At 43.7% G+C, this 22,110-nt stretch overlaps 1 protein-coding gene across 6 annotated transcripts in view; it reads left to right on the top strand.

The window, feature by feature from the left end:
- The window catches only part of LOC126101121 (inhibitor of nuclear factor kappa-B kinase subunit alpha), a 168,447-nt gene that overhangs the window by 64,777 nt on the left and 81,560 nt on the right, over positions 1-22,110 (top strand). For all 6 annotated transcript variants that reach the window (XM_049911806.1, XM_049911802.1, XM_049911805.1 and 3 more), the window contains exons 6-7: positions 3,521-3,619; positions 7,599-7,706. In XM_049911806.1, the coding sequence (XP_049767763.1) occupies positions 3,521-3,619; positions 7,599-7,706 (207 nt within the window). The remainder of the gene's footprint in view (positions 1-3,520; positions 3,620-7,598; positions 7,707-22,110) is intronic.

The raw sequence follows: 22,110 nt of genomic DNA, 5'->3' as shown, positions 1-22,110 counted from the left end.
GTGGCTAAGCCGTGTCTCCGCAGTGTCCTTTCTTTCAGGAGTGCTAGTTCTGCAAGGTTCGCAGGAGAGCTTCTGTAAAGTTTGGAAGGTAGGAGACGAGATACTGGCAGAAGTAAAGCTGTGAGGATGGGGCGTGAGTCATGCTTCGGTAGCTCAGATGGTAGAGCACTTGCCCTGCGAAAGGCAAAGGTCCCGAGTTCGAGTCTCAGTCGGGCACACAGTTTTAATCTGCCAGGAAGTTTCATTCCTGAGTTTCCCGGAACATTTTTGTACTTTCTCCTTTCATCGATCAATTGAAGTATTTCTTCTGTTATCCATGGTTTCTTCGCAGTTACCTTCTTTGTACCTATTTTTTCCTTTCCAACTTCTGTAATGGCCCGTTTTAGAGATGACCATTCCTCTTCAACTGTACTGCCTACTGAGCTATTCCTTATTGCTGTATCTATAGCTGTAGAGAACTTCAACTGTATCTCGTCATTCCTTATTACTTCCGTATCCCACTTCTGTGTGTATTGATTCTTTCTGACTAATGTCTTAAACTTCAGCCTACTCTTCATCACTATTATATTGTTATCTGAGTCTGTATATCTGCTCCTGGGTACACCTCACAATCCAGTATCTTATTTCGGAATTTCTGTCTGACTGTGATGTAATGTAATTGAAACCTTCCCATATCACCCTGCCTTTTCCAAGTATACCTCCTCCTCTTGTGATTCTTGAACAGGGTATTCGCTATTATTAGCTGAAACTTGTTACAGAACTCAATTAGTCTTTCTCCTCTTTCATTCCTTGTCCCAAGCCCATGTTCTCCTGTAACCTTTTCTCCTACTCCTTCCCCTACAACTGCATTCCAGTCCCCCATGACTATTAGATTTTCATCCCCCTTTACATACTGTATTACCCGTTAAATATCATCATACACTTTCTCTCTCTCTTCATCTTCAGCTTGCGATGTCGGCATGTATACCTGAATTATCATTGTTGGTGTTGGTTTGCTGTCAATTCTGGTGAGAACAACCCTGTCACTGAACTGTTTACAGTAACACTCTCTCTGCTCTACCTTCCTATTCATAATGAATCCTACTCCCGTTGTACCATTTTCTGCTGCTGTTGATATTATCCTATACTCATCTGACCAAAAAATCCATGTCGTCTTTCCACTGCACTTCACTGACCGCTCCTATATCTAGATTGAGCCTTTGCATTTCCCTTTTCAGATTTTCTAGTTGTCCTACCATGTTCAAGCTTCTGTCATTCCATGCCCCAACTCGTTGAACATTATCCTTCTGTTGTTTATTCAATCTTTTTCTCATAGTAACCTCCCCTTTAGCAGCCCCCTCCCATAGATGCGAATGGGGGACTATTCCGGAATCTTTTTCCAGTGGAGAGATCATCATGACATTTCTTCGATTACAGGCCACATGTCCTGTGGATACACGTTACGTGTCTCTAATGCAGTGGTTTCCATTGCCTTCTGTATCCTCATGCCATTGATCATTGCTGATTATTCAACCTTTAGGGGCAGTTGCCCACCCCTAGGACAAGAGAGTGACCTGAACCTCTGTATGCTCCTCCGACCTCTTTGACAAGGCCGTTGGCAGAATGAGGGTGACTTCTTATGCTGGAAGTCTTCAGCCGCCAATGCTCCGAACCTGGGACCGAAGATGTTTTGATTATGACCATGGGTAACAGTTATGTGAGTGAAAATAGAAGTGTAGGAGTTGTTTGAAATCAGTAAGCTACAATGACACTTAAAGATGAAGATACAAGGATTATGTCGTTTTGGTGGTGCTTTTATGTTTTCTTGGGCTGTGTGTTAGCTTCACACTATTGTTGATAGATTGAGATGCTGTGCAGTACAGCTTTTACTTCTGTAGTAGATTTTAAGCTTAAGTTAGAACAGCCGAGAGTCACGAACAGTGGTGAAGTAGTTAATTTGTTCAGGATTTAGATTACTCAAGGTGTTTGAGTGTACAAGGAGTAGCTTGTATAAAACTGACTCATTATACATATATGTAGCTTTTTAGAATGTGATTAAAAGTGTGATACAAGTAAAATTAAACAATGTTGTATAAAGTAATTCTGTACTCTACCTGACTATTGCTGGTAAGAAGTGTTCAATGTTTGCTATTATTGAAGATGAAGGGGGTTATTAATGGAACCTCTATTATTGGCACAATGTTTCATTGCATTCCAGATGAAGAATGTTTGTACTGTGTTGTTTTGTCCTCAGATGTGTTAGTTTTTAAAATGTACTGTATGGCATTAAGATGAAAAACAGTTAACTTAGGGAATAAACTGACCTTTAAAGTTATGCTGTCATTGTGCTTAAGTGCAGCTGTTAAAATTTGTCAGTATGAACACTTTGAAGTGAAGTGTAGCAAATTAAGCGTAACAGGAAAACATTTCAAATTTGTCATTGTTGGTCAATGAAATTGATGGTTTTTGGTACTTTGACAGACTTGCTCTTGAAGTGTGATATGTAACACACAATCTTGCAAGACTGGACTGTGAAACAGATTGGGATCATATCTGTGCATGGTATTAATGACCACTGACCAGAGCTAGTGCCTCATAAAGATAAAATACTCACTCTCATAACATGAAAATACAAAGAATAGAAGTATTCATGATTTGCAGTCAGGTGAACTACTTGATTTTCCCTTGCATCTTAGGGTAAAGGACAGTGTGATGCCAGGAATGATATCAGGTTCGTAGAATAATAATTGCTAGTTCATGTAACAGGTGAATGTTCTTTCTGCAGTAGTTTGACTAATACTAAGGAGGGAGGAAAGGGCTGCAGGGAGAAAGGGGGGGGGGGGCAGATACACTATACTGATTTACAGTAGCGGTAAGTGCAAAACATGTGAGGTAGTGCATTCATAACCAAATTACAGCGTCAGTCTTCCTTAGCATTGTTTACAAAACATTGCAAGTGTGATGGTCGGTAATTTTTGCTACCTACTCTATGCAACTGAGAAAGAAATTTCAAAGCAGGCCACTTATTACCAATAACTTGAAGAAAGGCTCTCAGCAACTGGAAAATTCTCACTATTTAGGACTATGGTTGATAAAGATACATCCACAACACACAGTCATTAACTTAACGACTGTTATAGGCTTAGTATAACACAATGCGTGATTATTATCAGAAAATAATTTATGTACAATGCGTATCTTTTGCTACAGCATTAGATTCAACTTTTAAAAAAGCCAGGGATAATATATTTACATTAATTAATTCTAAACAAGTGATGGGTTACAACAATTCTTCAAATATAACATGTACATAACAAATGCTGTATACTTCAAGCAATGCAGTGTATAGATCTTGTGCAGTGTTGGCTCATATATTATTTGTATAATAACACAGTTTCTCTTCCAGCTAAAGTAAATATCTAACAGATATGGTGTGTAAATGTAAATGCAGTATTTTCTGTCATTTACAGTACTAATTAAGGCATCAGAGCAGAATTAAAAAGAGCAGATTAAATGAATCAAATGTGTTGTTTTGTTATAGCTATACCAGCTCAGTGGACTACTGGAGTCTAGGTCTTCTTTCTCATGAAGTGATTACAGGAGTAAGACCATTCTTACCTAACATGACTCCAGCTGCATGGTAGGTTGAATTAAGTATATATAAAATCACAATGAACGGGATTGTGTGTGTGTGTGTGTGTGTGTGTGTGTGTGTGTAAATGAAAATCATGATTTCATGTGCTGACAGTATTATGATTTCCTTATAATGTACACAGGGCTGCCTGAGCAGCATTCCACTGGGAGTTAAAATGTGTCCTTAAACTCTCTATGTTAGCCACATGCCAGGATGAAGGTAATGCTTGCCACAGCTGTGGTATTCAAATACGAAAAGGGCACTGCGCTGATTGAAATCCATCACCAATTGACAGAAGTGTGTGGTGAGTCGTGCATGGATATAAAAAATGTTCGTAAGTGGTGTAGAGAGTTTGCAGCTGGTCGAACTGAAATTCACGACGAACAAAGGAGCGGGAGACCATCAATTACTGAGGAGACAGTGTTGAAGGTTGAGCAAAGCATGCGTGAAGATTGGCGGATCAACCTGGATGGTCTCTGCACGTTGGTTCCTGAGGTTTCCTGAAGCGCCACTCTCAGAATTTTAACGGAAACATTGAACTACTGGAAGGTGTGCGCAAGATGGGTGCCACGCATGCTGACTGAGGACCACATGTGGCCACAAGTTGATGCTTAGTGCGCATTTCTTCACCACCTTGTAGCCGAACAGGACAACTTTCTGAATTCAGTTGTCATGGGTGACGAAACCTGGGCATACCACTTTACACCTGAGACCAAGCAACAATCACGCCAGTTCATAACTTTCTGAACAGCATGGCGGCGAGCTCGTATGACATGGGCATACAAAAACTGCCACACCGTCTACAAAAATGTATCGGCAGAAATGGTGATTATGTCAAAAAATAGCTAAAAGTTCAAGCTGTAAACTGATGTAAACCATTGTAGAAATAAACAGTTCTATGTACTTATAAAAAAAATAGGAGACCTTACTTTTGGGATTGCCCTCGTTGTGTGATATTGGAAAATTGTGTTTCACAGGGAATTGATTTCTGAGAAGAGTAAAAACCTCTTTGAAAATGCTTTGATCTCAAGGCATGTTATGCATGAATGAGATGGATGGTTGTTGGGATAAAATAGTCATGGGAATTCAAGCCACCTTTCAGTTATGTCAATCTTGGTTACTAGTGAAGCAAACACAAGCAAGTGAGCATCCTTTTTGGTGCCAGTATGTAAGCGCAAATGAATATATAATATTGCTGGTAGATGAATATAGATATCATAGATACATGTGGGGTCCAAGGGGACCACAGCACCAAGTGCCAAACTAACTGAAATATGGTTGCTAAGAAACTGGTAAAGCATTCAGATATTCAAATCGGAACAGGGGAAAGACAAATTCATTACTTGCTCCTGTCAGGCTGGAACAGAGTGAGGAGGTTCATGCTTTTGTGTTCCTTTTTATTAAAAAAGAACACCACAGTAAATTTCTTTCAAAGCCAACAAATGTGAGTATGTATTTATTATGTTGATTAATGCAAAATTAAAAACAGCCAGAGACATCAGAGAGGTCTGGCTTCCAAACAAGTGTGTACACAAGTGAATTGAGTCAGCGGTTACCTTATCTTCTCGCCTCAAACACCAGAGTTGCTGTTCTCATGGCTTACATTGATGATTGCTGCAATTACGTCACACACACACACACACACACACACACACAAACAAATTAAATTAATTGTACTATATTTACAGTATCTTCCTTATACATACTTCAATAAAATACCAAGTGCTACACGTGTGTCACTGAAACAACCAGGAATTATTTTACATATAGCAGCTATTGACATACTCATGTTACTGTCTCCAGCTGTCTAGAAACGGAGAATAAATCATAATCTTTCTTCAGGCTGTATTGCTTGGTAATTTGCAAACTGATGGGAATACACAGCCCTCTGCCCGGGCTGTACCAAAATGTCAGCAGTGAGTCTTCTAACACCTGCAGAACTGAACCAATTGAGTGAATGGAGAAACCGAAATCCATCACCTGCTTTACCCACAAGTGAGAGCCTATGTGATCATTCCATTTCAAATCCCTGCAAAGTGCTACATCCAGGTATTTGTATGGGTTGGCCAATTCCAACAGGGACTCGTCGATATTACAGTCGTAGGAAACTACATTTCTTCATTTTGTGAAGAACACAGTTCTACATTTCTGAACATTTAAAGCAAGTTGCCAATTTCTGCACCACTTTAAAATCTTATCAAGAATAAACTGAATATTTGTGCAAAATAATTTAATTGGATTGATAAAAAATCTACTCTCCAAGTGGCGGCAGAACACATACATAAATGAAGGTTGTAATTAGCCAAGCTTTCAGAGACAGTGACTCCATCTTTGGGCAGAAAGGTTGAAGGGGAAGAAAGGAGGATGAAGGAAAAGGACTCAAAAGGTCTAGGAAAAGGGGTAGATTTCGGGAAAGTCACTCAGGAGCACGGGCCAGTGGAGACTTACTACACGGGAAGAATATCCTTTCCTTGTCGTCACATGTGGTAAGTCTCACCTGACCCACAGTTTTGGCTGACTTTCCCAAATTCTGCACTTTTTCCTAGACCTCTCTTTCTTCCCCTAAAGCTTGCCTAATTACAGCCTTCATTTATGTGTGTGTTCTGTCATCACTTCGCGAGTAGATTTTTAATCCACCCAATTAAATTATTTTGTCAAAAATTGATGTTTTTGATTAATATTGATGCAGCTTCTTACAGACAGTAAGGGTCCCACAACACTTCTCTAGGGCATTCGTGAAGTTTCTTCTACATCAGATGATGCCTCTCCATCCAAGATAACACACTGTGTTCTCCCTATCAAAACATCCTCAATCCAGTCCCAAATTTCACTCCTGAGCGAGGTGGTGCAGTGGCTAGGACATAGAACTTGCATTCGGGAGGATGGTGGTTCAAAACCACACCTGGCCATCCTGATTAGGGTTTTCCGTGATTTCCCTAAAATTGCTTTAGGCAAATGCTGGGATGGTTCCTTTGAAAAGGCAAGGCCGGCTTCCTTCCCTGATTCGATGGTACCAATGACCTCGCTGTTGGGTCTCCTCCTCCAGATCTACAAACAAACCAACACACCAAAGTTTCACTTGATATCCCATATGATTGTACTTTTGACAATATGCATAGACGTGGTACTGAATCAAATGCTCTTCAGAAATCAAGAAATACTTTTATCTGACTGCTTTTATCGAAAGCTTTCAGTATGTCATGTGAGAAGAATGCGAGTTGGGTTTCACATGGTCGATGTTTTCGGAATCCCTGCTGGTTGACATTGAGGAAGCCTTTCTTTCTGAGGTACCTCATTATGTTTGAGCTCAGAATATGTTCTAAGATTCTACGACAAACTCATGTCAAGGTTATTAGACAGTAGATTTGTGGATCACTTCTACTACCTTTATTGTAGATGGGTGTGACCTGTGCTTTTTTCCAAGGACCGGGCACGGTTTTTTGTTTTAGGGATCGATGATAGATAATAGTTAAAATGGGAGCTAACTCAGCCTCAAATTCAGTATTGAATGTGACAGGGATTCCATCGAGCCCTGGAGCTTTCTTCAATTTTAATGATTTCAGTTGTTTCTCAACACCACTGACGCCAATACTTATTTCATTATCTTTTCAGTGGCGCTAGGATTAAACTAGGGCAATTCTCCTGAGCTCACCTTTGTAAAGGAAGATATCCATGACACTTTCTCCTCTCACAATAAGACCATAGGAGTTATTGAACTTTTTTGATGTCCTCCATCAGTCCTACCTGGAAAGGATCTCATATTGTGCAGCAATACAATTTCTCATTTCTTTTAGCTTGTTGCACGACTGCTAATTTATGAGACTGTAGACAATGTGCCATGTTACTTCAAGATAATGGTCCACAGGTATCAAGTGACTACAAGAATTGTATTTATGTATTTTCACAAAATTATTTATGTAAGATGATGTGTATTTTGTACTTCTGTAGCTATGGTAATTATGTATTATGTTTCACCCATTTTCAGGATGTCTCATGTACGGAACAAGTCATCTGATGACATCTGTGCATATCAAGCTCCTGATGGAAGTATTGTTTTTTCCAAGGAACTTTATGATCAGAACCATATCTCACTGTAAGTAAGAGTTTGCTTTACTGTCTTTGTGTGACTTAGGCAAGTGTATGAAATATCATCAAGATTTATTTTACATTAACTCTTGAGTGGTCATGCCATTTTTTGTGACTCGAGCGGGCGTGTGGTGCACATTGTACACATGTGAAGAATGCGATCTTCATGTTAGCAAGGTAAACATGTATGAGCAATCACTGTTTAATATTACTTTAATTAAACAATGATGAAATAAACTTATAAGAGCAAAGCCATTGTTTAGTTACACAATAATAAAATAAACTTTCATTATATCACTCCAATACCACATACAAGTGCCGCCCCACGATAACGACACACTCAAATGATTAAACAGCACATTTTATCAGATCACAGCCAGCTACTTATTCGATAGTTAATTAACTCACATACAGCTATCCAATTCAGAATTGCGCCACTAGCTCAGAAGCTGGGTCATTTTTTTGCACAGATTGTAAGTTTTTTCTCATCTAACTCACTGTTTGTGATATTACTGCTGCTCCTTTGGCTGTATAACAGTACAACTTAACACTTTGGTAGCTGAAGCAATATTGAAAGGATAGGTAAGGCATCACATTTGTAAAGCAACAATGGATTGGTACAAAACAGTGTTATTCGTGGTTGGCACACTTTGTACAAAGGCATGCCCACTCAATGATTAATTTATTATACATAACCACATATGTAATTAAACAATAGAAACCACTCAGTTTACTCACAGTGCACGGAAATTTACTATGCAGAAGTGGTATAATGATAACTCCCACCAGAGCCACTTTGAGAGCTCCAAATGCATCCTTTCTCTCACGCCAGAGTGAAGTGCGTTCGGGGGAATAGTGGTATAATTCAAGCGGCAAGGCCACGTCATCTTATTGTTCTAAAACTCATCCCTGCCAACAATGTTGTGCGGCCTGTCATTGAAGCAAAAAGGAAAGACATGATGACACATCTCCTGTGCATCCCTCCAGTGCACCACGCTTTCTTCAACCAACTGACATCTGCAAGTTCAGCTCAGGAAGCTGGACGAGGACATGTTGACCTTTTGGCAGGGGAAGATGATGGGGATGGTTAAATCGAGTAAACAGACATGTTCCATTATAAAGCCTATTGAAATAACAGCATGATGAGAATTACATTTTAAGAAATTCCGACATTTAGAAACAACAATTTATGTATAATTTGTAGATGAACACGGTGCTGAACTATTAAGACAGACTCAGTAGGTAACGTTCTCGTAATTGACAACAGTAATGCAATTATTTTAACTCAATTTGAGAAAGAAAAGTGTGTAATAGAAGCAATAAGTGCCGACTCACATTTATAGTATCACATTATGTTTTATAAATAAATTGAAATTATGGAGATTAAAAGACAGTGTATTCCTTCTCAGGTATTAAACTTCACCAAAATATATATAAGAAGAGTGGTACAGCTCTTGATTTACACCACCTTAACTTTGACTACCCCCCCATGAACCATGGACCTTGCCATTGGTGGGGAGGCTTGCGTGCCTCAGCGATACAGATGGCCGTACTGTAGGTACAACCACAACGGAGGGGTATCTGTTGAGAGGCCAGACAAACGTGTGGTTCCTGAAGAGGGGCAGCAGCCTTTTCAGTAGCTGCAAGGGCAACAGTCTGGATGATTGACTGATCTGGCCTTGTAACAATAACCAAAACGGCATTGCTGTGCTGGTACTGCGAACGGCTGAAAGCAAGGGGAAACTACGGCCGTAATTTTTCCCGAGGGCATGCAGCTTTACTGTATGATTAAATGATGATGGCGTCCTCTTGGGTAAAATATTCCGGAGGTAAAATAGTCCCCCATTCGGATCTCCGTGCGGGGACTACTCAAGAGGATGTCGTTATCAGAAGAAAGAAAATTGGCGTCCTACGGATTGGAGCGTGGAATGTCAGATCCCTTAATCAGGCAGGTAGGTTAGAAAATTTAAAAAGGGAAATGGATAGGTTAAAGTTAGATATAGTGGGAATTAGTGAAGTTCGGTGGCAGGAGGAACAAGACTTCTGGTCAGGTGACTACAGGGTTATAAACACAAAGTCAAATAGGGGTAATGCAGGAGTAGGTTTAATAATGAATAGGAAAATAAGAATGCTGGTAAGCTACTACAAACAGCATTATTGTGGCCAAGATAGACACGAAGCCCACGCGTACTACAGTAGTACAAGTTTACATGCCAACTAACTCTGCAGATGACGAAGAAATTGAAGAAATGTATGATGATATAAAAGAAATTATTCAGATAGTGAAGGGAGACGAAAATTTAATAGTCATGGGTGACTGGAATTCGAGTGTAGGAAAAGGGAGAGAAGGAAACGTAATAGGTGAATATGGATTGGGGCTAAGAAATGAAGGAGGAAGCCGCCTGGTAGAATTTTGCACAGAGCACAACTTAATTATAGCTAACACTTGGTTTAAGAATCATGATAGAAGGTTGTATACATGGAAGAACCCAGGAGATACTAAAAGATATCAGATAGATTATATAATGGTAAGACAGAGTTTTAGGAACCAGGTTTTAAATTGTAAGACATTTCCAGGGGCAGATGTGGACTCTGACCACAATCTATTGGTTGTGACCTGTAGATTAAAACTGAAGAAACTGCAAAAAGGTGGGAATTTAAGGAGATGGGACCTGGATAAGCTGAAAGAACCAGAGGTTGTACAGAGTTTTAGGGAGAGCATAAGGGAACAATTGACAGGAATGGGGGAAAGAAATACAGTAGAAGAAGAATGGGTAGCTTTGAGGGATGAAGTAGTGAAGGCAGCAGAGGATCAAGTAGGTAAAAAGACTAGGGCTCTTAGAAATCCTTGGGTAACAGAAGAAATATTGAATTTAATTGATGAAAGGAGAAAATATAAAAATGCAGTTAATGAAGCAGGCAAAAAGGAATACAAACATCTCAAAAATGAGATCGACAGGAAGTGCAAAATGGCTAAGCAGGCATGGCTAGAGGACAAATGTAAGGATGTAGAGGCTTATCTCACTAGGGGTAAGATAGATACTGCCTACAGGAAAATTAAAGAGACCTTTGGAGATAAGAGAACCACTTGTATGAACATCAAGAGCTCAGATGGAAACCCAGTTCTAAGCAAAGAAGGGAAAGCAGAAAGGTGGAAGGAGTATATAGAGGGTCTATACAAGGGCGATGTACTTGAGTACAATATTATGGAAATGGAAGAGGATGTAGATGAAGATGAAATGGGAGATACGATACTGCGTGAAGAGTTTGACAGAGCACTGAAAGACCTGAGTCGAAACAAGGCCCCCGGAGTAGACAACATTACATTGGAACTACTGACGGCCTTGGGAGAGCCAGTCCTGACAAAACTCTACCATCTGGTGAGCAAGATGTATGAAACAGGCGAAATACCCTCAGACTTCAAGAAGAATATAATAATTCCAATCCCAAAGAAAGCAGGTGTTGACAGATGTGAAAATTACCGAACAATCGGTTTAATAAGCCACAGCTGCAAAATACTAACACGAATTCTTTACAGACGAATGGAAAAACTAGTAGAAGCCGACCTCGGGGAAGATCAGTTTGGATTCCGTAGAAATACTGGAACACGTGAGGCAATACTGACCTTACGACTTATCTTAGAAGAAAGATTAAGGAAAGGCAAACCTACGTTTCTAGCATTTGTAGACTTAGAGAAAGCTTTTGACAATGTTGACTGGAATACTCTCTTTCAAATTCTAAAGGTGGCAGGGGTAAAATACAGGGAGCGAAAGGCTATTTACAATTTGTACAGAAACCAGATGGCAGTTATAAGAATCGAGGGACATGAAAGGGAAGCAGTGGTTGGGAAGGGAGTGAGACAGGGTTGTAGCCTCTCATCGATGTTATTCAATCTGTATATTGAACAAGCAGTAAAGGAAACAAAAGAAAAATTCAGAGTAGGTATTAAAATCCATGGAGAAGAAATAAAAACCTTGAGGTTTGCCGATGACATTGTAATCCTGTCAGAGACAGCAAAGGACCTGGAAGAGCAGTTGAACGGAATGGACAGTGTCTTGAAAGGAGGATATAAGATGAACATCAACAAAAGCAAAACAAGGATAATGGAATGTAGTCGAATTAAGTCGGGTGATGCTGAGGGAATTAGATTAGGAAATGAGACACTTAAAGTAGTAAAGGAGTTTTGCTATTTGGGGAGCAAAATAAGTGATGATGGTCGAAGTAGAGAGGATATAAAATGTAGACTGGCAATGGCAAGGAAAGCGTTTCTGAAGAAGAGAAATTTGTTAACATTGAGTATAGATTTAAGTGTCAGGAAGTCATTTCTGAAAGTATTTGTATGGAGTGTAGCCATGTATGGAAGTGAAACATGGACGGTAAATAGTTTGGACAAGAAGAGAATAGAAGCTTTCGTAATGTGGTGCTACAGAAGAATGCTGAAGATTAGATGGGTAGATCACATAACTAATGAGGAAGTATTGAATAGGATTGGGGAGAAGAGAAGTTTGTGGCACAACTTGACCAGAAGAAGGGATCGGTTGGTAGGACATGTTCTGAGGCATCAAGGGATCACCAATTTAATATTGGAGGGCAGCGTGGAGGGTAAATATCGTAGGGGGAGACCAAGAGATGAATACACTAAGCAGATTCAGAAGGATGTAGGTTGCAGTAGGTACTGGGAGATGAAGAAGCTTGCACAGGATAGAGTAGCATGGATAGCTGCATCAAACCAGTCTCAGGACTGACGACCACAACAACAACTACTTTGACTATGAGTAAATTTTTGAGAGGGAAAATGATACTGCTACTTTTAGGACCTATAAAAAGAAATTAAAAGTACAAATAACTAAAATGTCGGTGGTAATTTTTGTCAATTTAATCACGAATTATTGTAAAGCATGAATGTATATTAAATGAAACGCAAAACCCTTTCATTTCTCAGAATTGTGAAAAATTTAGTTATACCACTTTGGCTCTCATTGCCTCATATGTAATTATATAGTTAAATAGATTGGTACTCACCACATAGAGGCGGCCTTAAGTCACAGGCAGGCACAGTGTAAAAGGATGCTTGATATTTATTTTATTTGACAAAGTCCTCCTCCTGACAGAGAGAAAACACACACACACACACACACACACACAGTCTCTGGGCACTAAGGCCTAAACACGACTGCACCTGATGTGGCTCATCACTAACAGATGTAATTACCGTGGGTGGCTAGACTATGTGGAAGGGAATTACTGGTTTTGAACGGGTTGAAGCTGTCAGTGTGTCGTTAGTGTTATTGGTTATTAGGTTCAATGTGGCTGGAACTACTGACGTAGCCATCATTGAGGAAGGCAGCTTGTTGGGGTGAGAAGGACCAGGTGATGTAAATTGGGAAGAAGGTATTGTGATTCTGGAGATTCTTCTAGATGACCCACGAATAGGTTGGCATAGGATGCCATGTGGATTCCCATTGCTGTACCACAGATTTGTTTATAGGGATGCATGGACTTTCCATTGTTTAATTGTATAGTTTTATATGTAATTTCATAGTATTAAACTGAGGTGACAAAAGGTCTGGGATAGCGATATGCACATATACAGATGGCAGTAGTATCATGCACACAAGACATAAAAGTGCAGTGCATTGGTGGGGCTGTCATTTGGACAAAAGAAGGTCCAATAAGATATTTCCTCTTCAGTGAACCATTTTTTGTTTTATTATTTACTGAGACCCCAAGAGAGAGAGAGAGAGAGAGAGAGAGAGAGAGAGAGAGAGAGAGAGAGTACCACCCTGTATGGATAACAATGTTACAATATACAATTGAAACTTTTAACAGTTTAATTTTGCCCTTGTGTGGTTTTACCAGTGGCACTGATGTTGGCCAGGTACATTTTCTTTGATGGTTATGCATGCTTATTTCCTTTGATTACTCTGTGATGGCAGATTTGCCATGCTATTATGTGTTTTACTGTATCAGAGAAAGAAATCCATAGTGGGTACAAATAAATGTACGAGGGTCATTCAATAATTAGAGAGACAAATTGGTCTCGGAAAAAAACTGTTAGTAGGACAAGTTCGGTACTTTTTTAGCTGTAAGTTGGCATCACTGGGATAAGCTCTGATCAGCTGATGTTTGAATATTGTTTTGTTTATAACTTCAAAAATTAATTTCAAGATGGCTAGTCCGCATGAAACGTCCACATTTGTTGCACAGTGTTCTATTGTTTGTTTTTTACTTGCTGAAGGCAAGGAACTAGTGAAGATATACTGTAGTATTTCTTAAGTTTATGGTGAAGGTTGTATCAATTATGCAAACTTTTACAAGTGTGTAGAGCAGTTCAAAAATGGTTATGACTCAGTGACTGATGAACACCGTTCTGGCCGAACAGTTGCAGTTTCAACTCCCTCACTTGAAAGTCGAATTGATTATTATTCGTGCTGAGCGCCATGTGACTGTGGAAATGATAGTTTATTAGGTTCAAAGTTAGTACTGCTACTGTTCATAACATTATCTGTAACAATCTGAAGTACTGCAAAACATGTGCAAGATGAGTCTCAAAGGTGTTGACGCGGCTACACAAGGAAACGAGGTTGAGAGTGTGCACAGAGCTAAAAGAACATTATGAAACACAAAGTGAGCACTTCCTCAACAAAATTTTAACTTGTGATGAAACTTGGGTTCACTGTTATGAGCCAGAATCAAAAAGACAAAGCATGAAGTGGAAGCACACCAACTTACCTGTCAAGAAAAAATGGAAAAGTCATGTCGACGGTGTTTTGGCATGCTGAAGTTCTAATTTTTTGTGATTATCTCGAAGAGCAGCGTACAGTGAATATCCAGTACTACTCGGATTTGCTTTGAAATAAAGTGAAGCGTCATGAGAGAGACGACGTGGATCTCAGAGGAGAGGTGTGATTCTCCAGCAAGACAACGCGTGTCTTCATATTGCTCAACTAACCCATAAAACCGTCGAGAAAATGGAATGAGAAGTACTGCCTCATCCCCCTTATAGTCCTAGTTTAGCACCTAGTGATTTACATTTGTTTGGTGCACTGAAGGAGCCATTACGTGGGAAGAGGTTCCAGGACAACGACGATGTGAAAAAGATTGTGGGAGATTGGTTCAGACATCAAGATAAAGAATTTTTGCAGAATAAAAACTTACTCAAGTTTATTTTTTCAGGTCACTGGAACAAATTTATTTCAGGAACTTGCTGCACGTACTTGTTGCAGAAGTGTAGTTATCCTTAAAAATCACAGTAGTCACCACTGTTGTTGCATTATTATTAATGAATAAAAGTCGTGACGAAACAAAAAAAAAAGTTACAGGAGTCATATATTGATGTTACCAAGAAACACTATCCAATTAAGTAAAATCAGAGGATTTACTTAGATTGAAGACTTTGAGCTGTCCTATGCAAATTTCGAACATCTCATGTCGATTGTATAATCAAATGTTCGCTAACGAGAAACAAAAATGTGGTACAGTATTTCACCAAGGGACTGCGTTTTAATTATTCCTTGATTTATGCAAGTGTTATTTACTACATTTTCTCACAAATGTAATGTATTTATGTTTTTGGTAACGTTAAAAGCTCAGCTAAAATTTAGACTTGTGTACTGCCATTCTACTGTCCCTTTTTGAGAAACAAACTGATTAGTAAATTTTTTCATACTTCCTTTACTGGTGGTGCAAATTATGTGTGTTTAAGGGTTCCAATGGTATATTTGTTTCAGCTTATCTGTCGTCGTGTAATTTTCGTTTTCGACACTGGTATTTTTGCATCAGTACTGAACACAGACAACTTCTGTAAGTCTGAGAAAACTTCTTGAAATGACAAATTCAGTAAGTACTGGCAGCAAGGTGCAAGAAACTAGAATGATTTTTTATGCTGCAACAAAGATTGCACTCATTTGAAACTTCCTGACAAACTAAAACTGTGTGCTGGACCGAGGCTCGGAACCTGGGAACCCTTTCTGGCACACAGTTTTAGTTTGTTGGAAAACTTTCATATGCAAGAAACTGTTTTTCACTGACTTGCTTGCAAACTTATTGAAATTGATGCAACAAGTGGACATGGATGGGAGGAGGGGGCATTTGCAGATATGGTGGTTTATAATATTCCAGTCAAATGTGTGATACTATGGTTAATGTGCAATACCACAGCAGGAAGTTTGACAGAATGCTTAAAAAATATGATTTCAGGATTACGATGTTAGAATGATTGTGAGACAGGCAAATAAACTGTAATGCCTCAATGAGGAAGGATGGACTGTTATCAATAATAAAGGAAAACAAATCGGCCATGAAAGTGTACGTCGAAGAATAAAACTGCTGTGAGCAGAGGCTGCAAAGTAGTCTGTTTACTGCCCCACAACTATGATCTAAATCCAGTAGAATTGACATGGGCCAAATTAAACAATTTCAGGAAGAAAAATGTCACTGATGACATGTCTAAGGAAAGAAGTATTGTACACGAAATGGAATAATGCAAATGGCCATAGATGACGTTATCATCAATACAGTACCACGCCCTCAAGCAGTGGTGGTGGTGACAATGAGGATGATCTTGAATCAAACACAAATGGCAGTGACCTTTAATGAACAGCATTTTGGGAGTTCTTTCTGGCACATTTCATTACACTTTGTAAACATTACTGCTGTAATGTGTTTCATAAACGCAATGTGCAAAGAGACTACAAAAATAAGTTTTTGACTCTCGTTGTCGTAAGTTGTACATTCATCTACACTCCTGGAAATTGAAATAAGAACACCGTGAATTCATTGTCCCAGGAAGGGGAAACTTTATTGACACATTCCTGGGGTCAGATACATCACATGATCACACTGACGGAACCACAGGCACATAGACACAGCCAACAGAGCATGCACAATGTCGGCACTAGTACAGTGTATATCCACCTTTCGCAGCAATGCAGGCTGCTATTCTCCCATGGAGACGATCGTAGAGATGCTGGATGTAGTCCTGTGGAACGGCTTGCCATGCCATTTCCACCTGGCGCCTCAGTTGGGCCAGCGTTCGTGCTGGACGTGCAGACTGCGTGAGACGACGCTTCATCCAGTCCCAAACATGCTCAATGGGGGACAGATCCGGAGATCTTGCTGGCCAGGGTAGTTGACTTACACCTTCTAGAGCACGTTGGGTGGCACGGGATACATGCGGACGTGCATTGTCCTGTTGGAACAGCAAGTTCCCTTGCCGGTCTAGGAATGGTAGAACGATGGGTTCGATGACGGTTTGGATGTACCGTGCACTATTCAGTGTCCCCTCGACGATCACCAGTGGTGTATGGCCAGTGTAGGAGATCGCTCCCCACACCATGATGCCGGGTGTTGGCCCTGTGTGCCTCGGTCGTATGCAGTCCTGATTGTGGCGCACACCTGCACGGCGCCAAACACGCATACGACCATCATTGGCACCAAGGCAGAAGTGACTCTCATCGCTGAAGACGACACGTCTCCATTCGTCCCTCCATTCACGCCTGTCGCGACACCCCTGGAGGCGGGCTGCACGATGTTGGGGCGTGAGCGGAAGACGGCCTAACGGTGTGCGGGACCGTAGCCCAGCTTCATGGAGACGGTTGCGAATGGTCCTCGCCAATACCCCAGGAGCAACAGTGTCCCTAATTTGCTGGGAAGTGGCGGTGCGGTCCCCTACGGCACTGCGTAGGATCCTACGGTCTTGGCGTGCATCCGTGCGTCGCTGCAGTCCGGTCCCAGGTCGACGGGCACGTGCACCTTCCGCCGACCACTGGCGACAACATCGATGTACTGTGAAGACCTCACGCCCCACGTATTGAACAATTCGGCGGTACGTCCACCCGGCCTCCCGCATGGCCACTATACGCCCTCACTCAAAGTCCGTCAACTGCACATACGGTTCACGTCCACGCTGTCGCGGCATGCTACCAGTGTTAAAGACTGCGATGGAGCTCCGTATGCCACGGTAAACTGGCTGACACTGACGGCGGCGGTCCCCCCTGCGGGTTCGGGGGTTAGAATAGGCCCGCGGTATTCCTGCCTGTCGTAAGAGGCGACTAAAAGGAGTCTCACATGTTATGGTCCCCTCTCGGGTTTGACCTCCATCTTTCTAAATTATTCTGAAGAGCGAGCCAATTGGGGAAGGGCGCCTTACATGGTGCACTGTATCCGTCGTGCAATTAGACCTTTATCCGGCTTTCACGTCGTTGCAATGGTGTCCCGCTCGTTTTCGATCTTTAGTGCGGGGATACGTCCCTGGGTGCGATTACCACGCTGCCCTCTGCAGTGTTTCTTTTAACTGCGACGACGACCTTGGACAATTTTGCACCTAAGATCCAGCACGGTAGCCAGTCCGTTGTGGTGGGGCCGCCATGTACCCTCTTGGTTGTAGCCCCCTGACAACACAGGGATCGCTCTACTGATGCCTGCGCCGTTAACTCCCCACGTATGCCAAGGAGTAGATGCCTATCCTCCTGGGGTATTAGGACTCCCGGCAACGGCCATCCTGCCAGGTGGCCTTTGCTGTGGCTGGGTGGCGCCCGTGGGGAGGGCCCTTGGTCGGAGTAGGTGGCATCAGGGCGGATGACCCGCAATGAAGCGTGGTACATCATCTCTCACTGGCGGCCAGCCGCCAGCAGTCTCTAAGCGTTCTCGGGCTCAATTTAATGCTCAGAAGTATGATCCGAAAACGTTCCCCTCCCTGGCCACGCCGTGGGAAGAGCGTAAGTCCCAGGATGGAGGTAACAGTTATTCGCCCCGATTCTTAGTTTGCACGAGAGCTGATGGGGAGTCTTTTCTCTCCACAAAGCCTCAGTTCTTCGTCGAGCATTTAGAGGACAAGTTTGGGGACGTGGAGGGCTTGTCTAAAATGCGCTCTGGCTCAGTACTGATACAAACGGCATCCTCCGCCCAGTCACGCAGGTTACTTGCTTGTGACAAGTTGGGGGATGTTAACGTTACTATTACTCCACATAAGAGTTTAAATATGGTCCAGGGTGTTATTTTCCATAGGGACCTCCTTTTGCAGTCTGATGACGAGCTGCGCGCCAACTTAGAACGTAGAGGTGTTCATTTCGTCCGGCGCGTTCATCGGGGTCCGAGGGACAATCAGGTTGCTACCGGTGCCTTCATCTTGGCCTTCGAGGGTGATACGTTACCGGAAAAGGTCAAGGTGATGGTCTACCGATGTGAGGTCAAGCCCTATATCCCTCCCCCGATGCGGTGCTTCAAGTGCTGGAAGTTCGGCCATATGTCTTCCCGCTGCACTTCCAGCCTCACATGTCGAGATTGCGGACGCCCATCTCATCCCGATACTCCATGTGCCCCGCCTCCCATCTGCGTCAACTGCGGGGAGCACCATTCACCTTGCTCGCCAGACTGCAGAATATTCCAGAAAGAGCGCAAAATCATGGAATATAAGACCCTGGACCGACTGACTTATACTGAGGCCAAACGGAAATACGACCGATTACATCCAGTGCGAATGACAACTTCCTACGCCGCTGCTACAACACCTGTGCTAGCCCCATCAGTTTCGCGCCTTCCGGCCGGATCGACGAGTGGTACAACTCCTCCTGCCCCCTTGCCAGTGGGGGGCTCTACCCACCGGGTTGCTCCTGTGCCACCTACCTCAGGAGCAACACCATCCCCCCCATCGGGGACGTCGGTCCCCGCTTCTAAGCCGGAGAAGTGTCCAACTTCTTCGGCTTCTCACGCTCGCAAGGGGTCCCTTGGGTCCCTCCCTTCCCAGGTTTCCACCGGCGGGAAGGCTGACGATAGCCAGTGGCGTAAGTGCCCACAATCTGCAGGTCGAAGGGCTTCCTGATCCTCCTCAGTCCCGGAGACTGAATCGGTGAAGCCCTCCCAGCCAGTTAAACCCAAGGAGCAGCGTGAGAAATCAAAGAAGAGCAGCTCTAAGCCCAAGGAACGCGCGGTGGTAGCCACCCCATCGCTACCTTCTAGCTTTGCGTCTGAGGACGAGGTGGAGATTCTGGCGTCCGCTGAGGACCTCGATCTCGCCGGTCCCTCAGACGCCGTGAATAGCAATAGCACTAGCACGGGTGCTCAATCGGAGGCAGCAGGTGACCCAGCGGCGTAATCTGCCGTCCCAGTCCCGGCACGCCTTTCTCAGCCATGGACAAAACCATCCTCCAGTGGAACTGCAGCGGTTTCTTCCACCATCTAGCTGAGCTCCGCCAACTTATCAGCCTTCACCCTTTCCTCTGCATTGCTCTGCAGGAAACTTGGTTTCCAGCAATGCGCACCCCCGCCCTCCGTGGCTATCGGGGTTATTATAAGAACCGAGCAGCTTATGAAAGGGTGTCTGGTGGCGTCTGCATCTATGTCCTTAACTCTCTTCACAGCGAGTCTGTCCCTCTACAAACAGCTTTAGAGGCTGTCGCTGTTAGGGTGTGGACGCCGCAGGCTCTTACTGTCTGCAGTCTTTACCTTCCACCGGAGGGTGATGTCGCGCAGCATGTCCTGGCTGCGCTGATAGCCCAATTGCCGCCACCTTTCTTATTACTGGGCGACTTTTAACGCCCATAACCCTCTGTGGGGTGGGTCAGTGGCAACAGGTCGAGGCGCCACCGTTGAGCATTTATTGTCGCAGCTCGATCTCTCGATTTTGAATGATGGTGCCTCCACACACTTCAGTGTGGCGCATGGCACCCACTCCGCCATTGACCTTTCAATCTGTAGCCCTAGCCTCTTACCATCTGTCCACTGGAGTGTGCATGACGACCTGTGTGGTAGTGACCACTTTCCGATTTTTCTGTCACTACCACAGCGTCACTCTTCTGGGCGCCCTAGCAGATGGGCTATGAATAAGGCTGACTGGGACTTGTTCTCCTCCACTGCCGCTATTGAGCCTCTCTCAACTGATGCCATTGATGCGGTGGTTACATCGGTCACCGCCGGCATCGTCACTGCCGCCGAGTCTGCCATTCCCCGTTCTTCTGGGTCCCCTCGGCGGAGGGCTGTGCCTTGGTGGTCGCCTGAGATCGCTGAAGCGATTAAAGATTGCCGGCGGGCGCTCCAGTGTCACAAGCGACATCCCTCCATGGACCACCTTATCGCCTTCAAACGGCTGCGTGCGCGGGCCCGCCTCCTTATCCGCCAAGGCAAGAAGGAGTGCTGGGAGCGGTATGTGTCCACCATTGGACTCCATGTCACTCTATCGCAGGTCTGGGCCAAGATTCGACGGGTCTTCGGCTATCGGACCCCTGCCAGCGTCCCTGCGCTCTCACTGAATGGAGCAGTTTGTACTGACTCCGACGTCATTGCAAACCGCTTAGCAGAGCATTTTGCTATGAGTTCCGCTTCTCCGAATTACCCCCAGGCCTTCCGCTCCATTAAAGAGCGGATGGAACGTCGGAGCCTTTCTTTTCGCACCAACGCTTCTGAACCCTACAACGCTCCATTCAGTGAGTGGGAATTTCAGAGTGCCCTTGCCGCTTGCCCTGATACCGCTCCCGGGCCAGATCGCATCCACTGTCAGATGCTGAAACACCTTTCAGTGGACTGCAAGCGACGCCTCCTCGACCTTTACAACCGTCTCTGGGTCGAGGGTGAGTTTCCGTCGCAATGGCGGGAAAGTATTGTCATCCCCATTTTGAAACCTGGAACGAACCCTCTGGAGGTGGACAGCTACCGTCCCATTAGTCTCACCAACGTTCTTTGCAAGTTGCTTGAACGGATGGTGAGCCGGCGCTTAAATTGGGTGCTGGAGTCTCGGGGCCTTCTGGCTCCGTCTCAGGGTGGGTTCCGTAAAGGCCGCTCCGCCACCGACAATCTGGTGAGCCTTGAGTCGGCCATCCGTACAGCCTTTGCCCACCGTCAGCACCTGGTCGCTGTCTTTTTCGACATGCGGAAGGCGTACGATACGACATGGCGTCATCACATCCTTTCTACGCTTCATGGATGGGGTCTTCGGGGCCCTCTGCCGATCTTTATCAGAAATTTTCTGTCGTATCGTACCTTCCGCGTGCAAGTCGCGGCCTCGTATAGTTCCTCCCTCGTCCAGGAGAACGGGGTACCCCAGGGCTCTGTCCTCAGTGTCTGCCTGTTTTTAATTGCAATAAACGGTCTCGCTGCGGCAGTAGGAAATTCTGTCTCCGCTTCCCTGTAAGCTGACGACTTCTGTCTTTACTATAGTTCTATTAGCATTGCAGCAGCTGAACGTCAGCTACAGGGCGCAATCCGCAAGGCGCAGTCTTGGGCTGTAGCGCGTGGTTTTCAGTTTTCGGCTGCCAAGACCCGCGTTATGCATTTCTGCCAGCGCCGAACGGTCCATCCTGAGCCGCGGCTTTATCTTGCCGACGAACTTCTTGCTGTGGTGGAGACCCACAGGTTTTTGGGTGTCCTTTTTGATGCCCGGTTGACTTGGCTGCCTCATATCCGGCAGCTTAAACAAG

The sequence above is a fragment of the Schistocerca cancellata genome, chromosome 9, assembly GCF_023864275.1.
Source record: "Schistocerca cancellata isolate TAMUIC-IGC-003103 chromosome 9, iqSchCanc2.1, whole genome shotgun sequence".
Lineage (NCBI taxonomy): Eukaryota > Metazoa > Arthropoda > Insecta > Orthoptera > Acrididae > Schistocerca > Schistocerca cancellata.
Note: the sequence above shows the minus strand (reverse complement) of the source record. Positions and strands in the feature narration are given on the sequence as shown.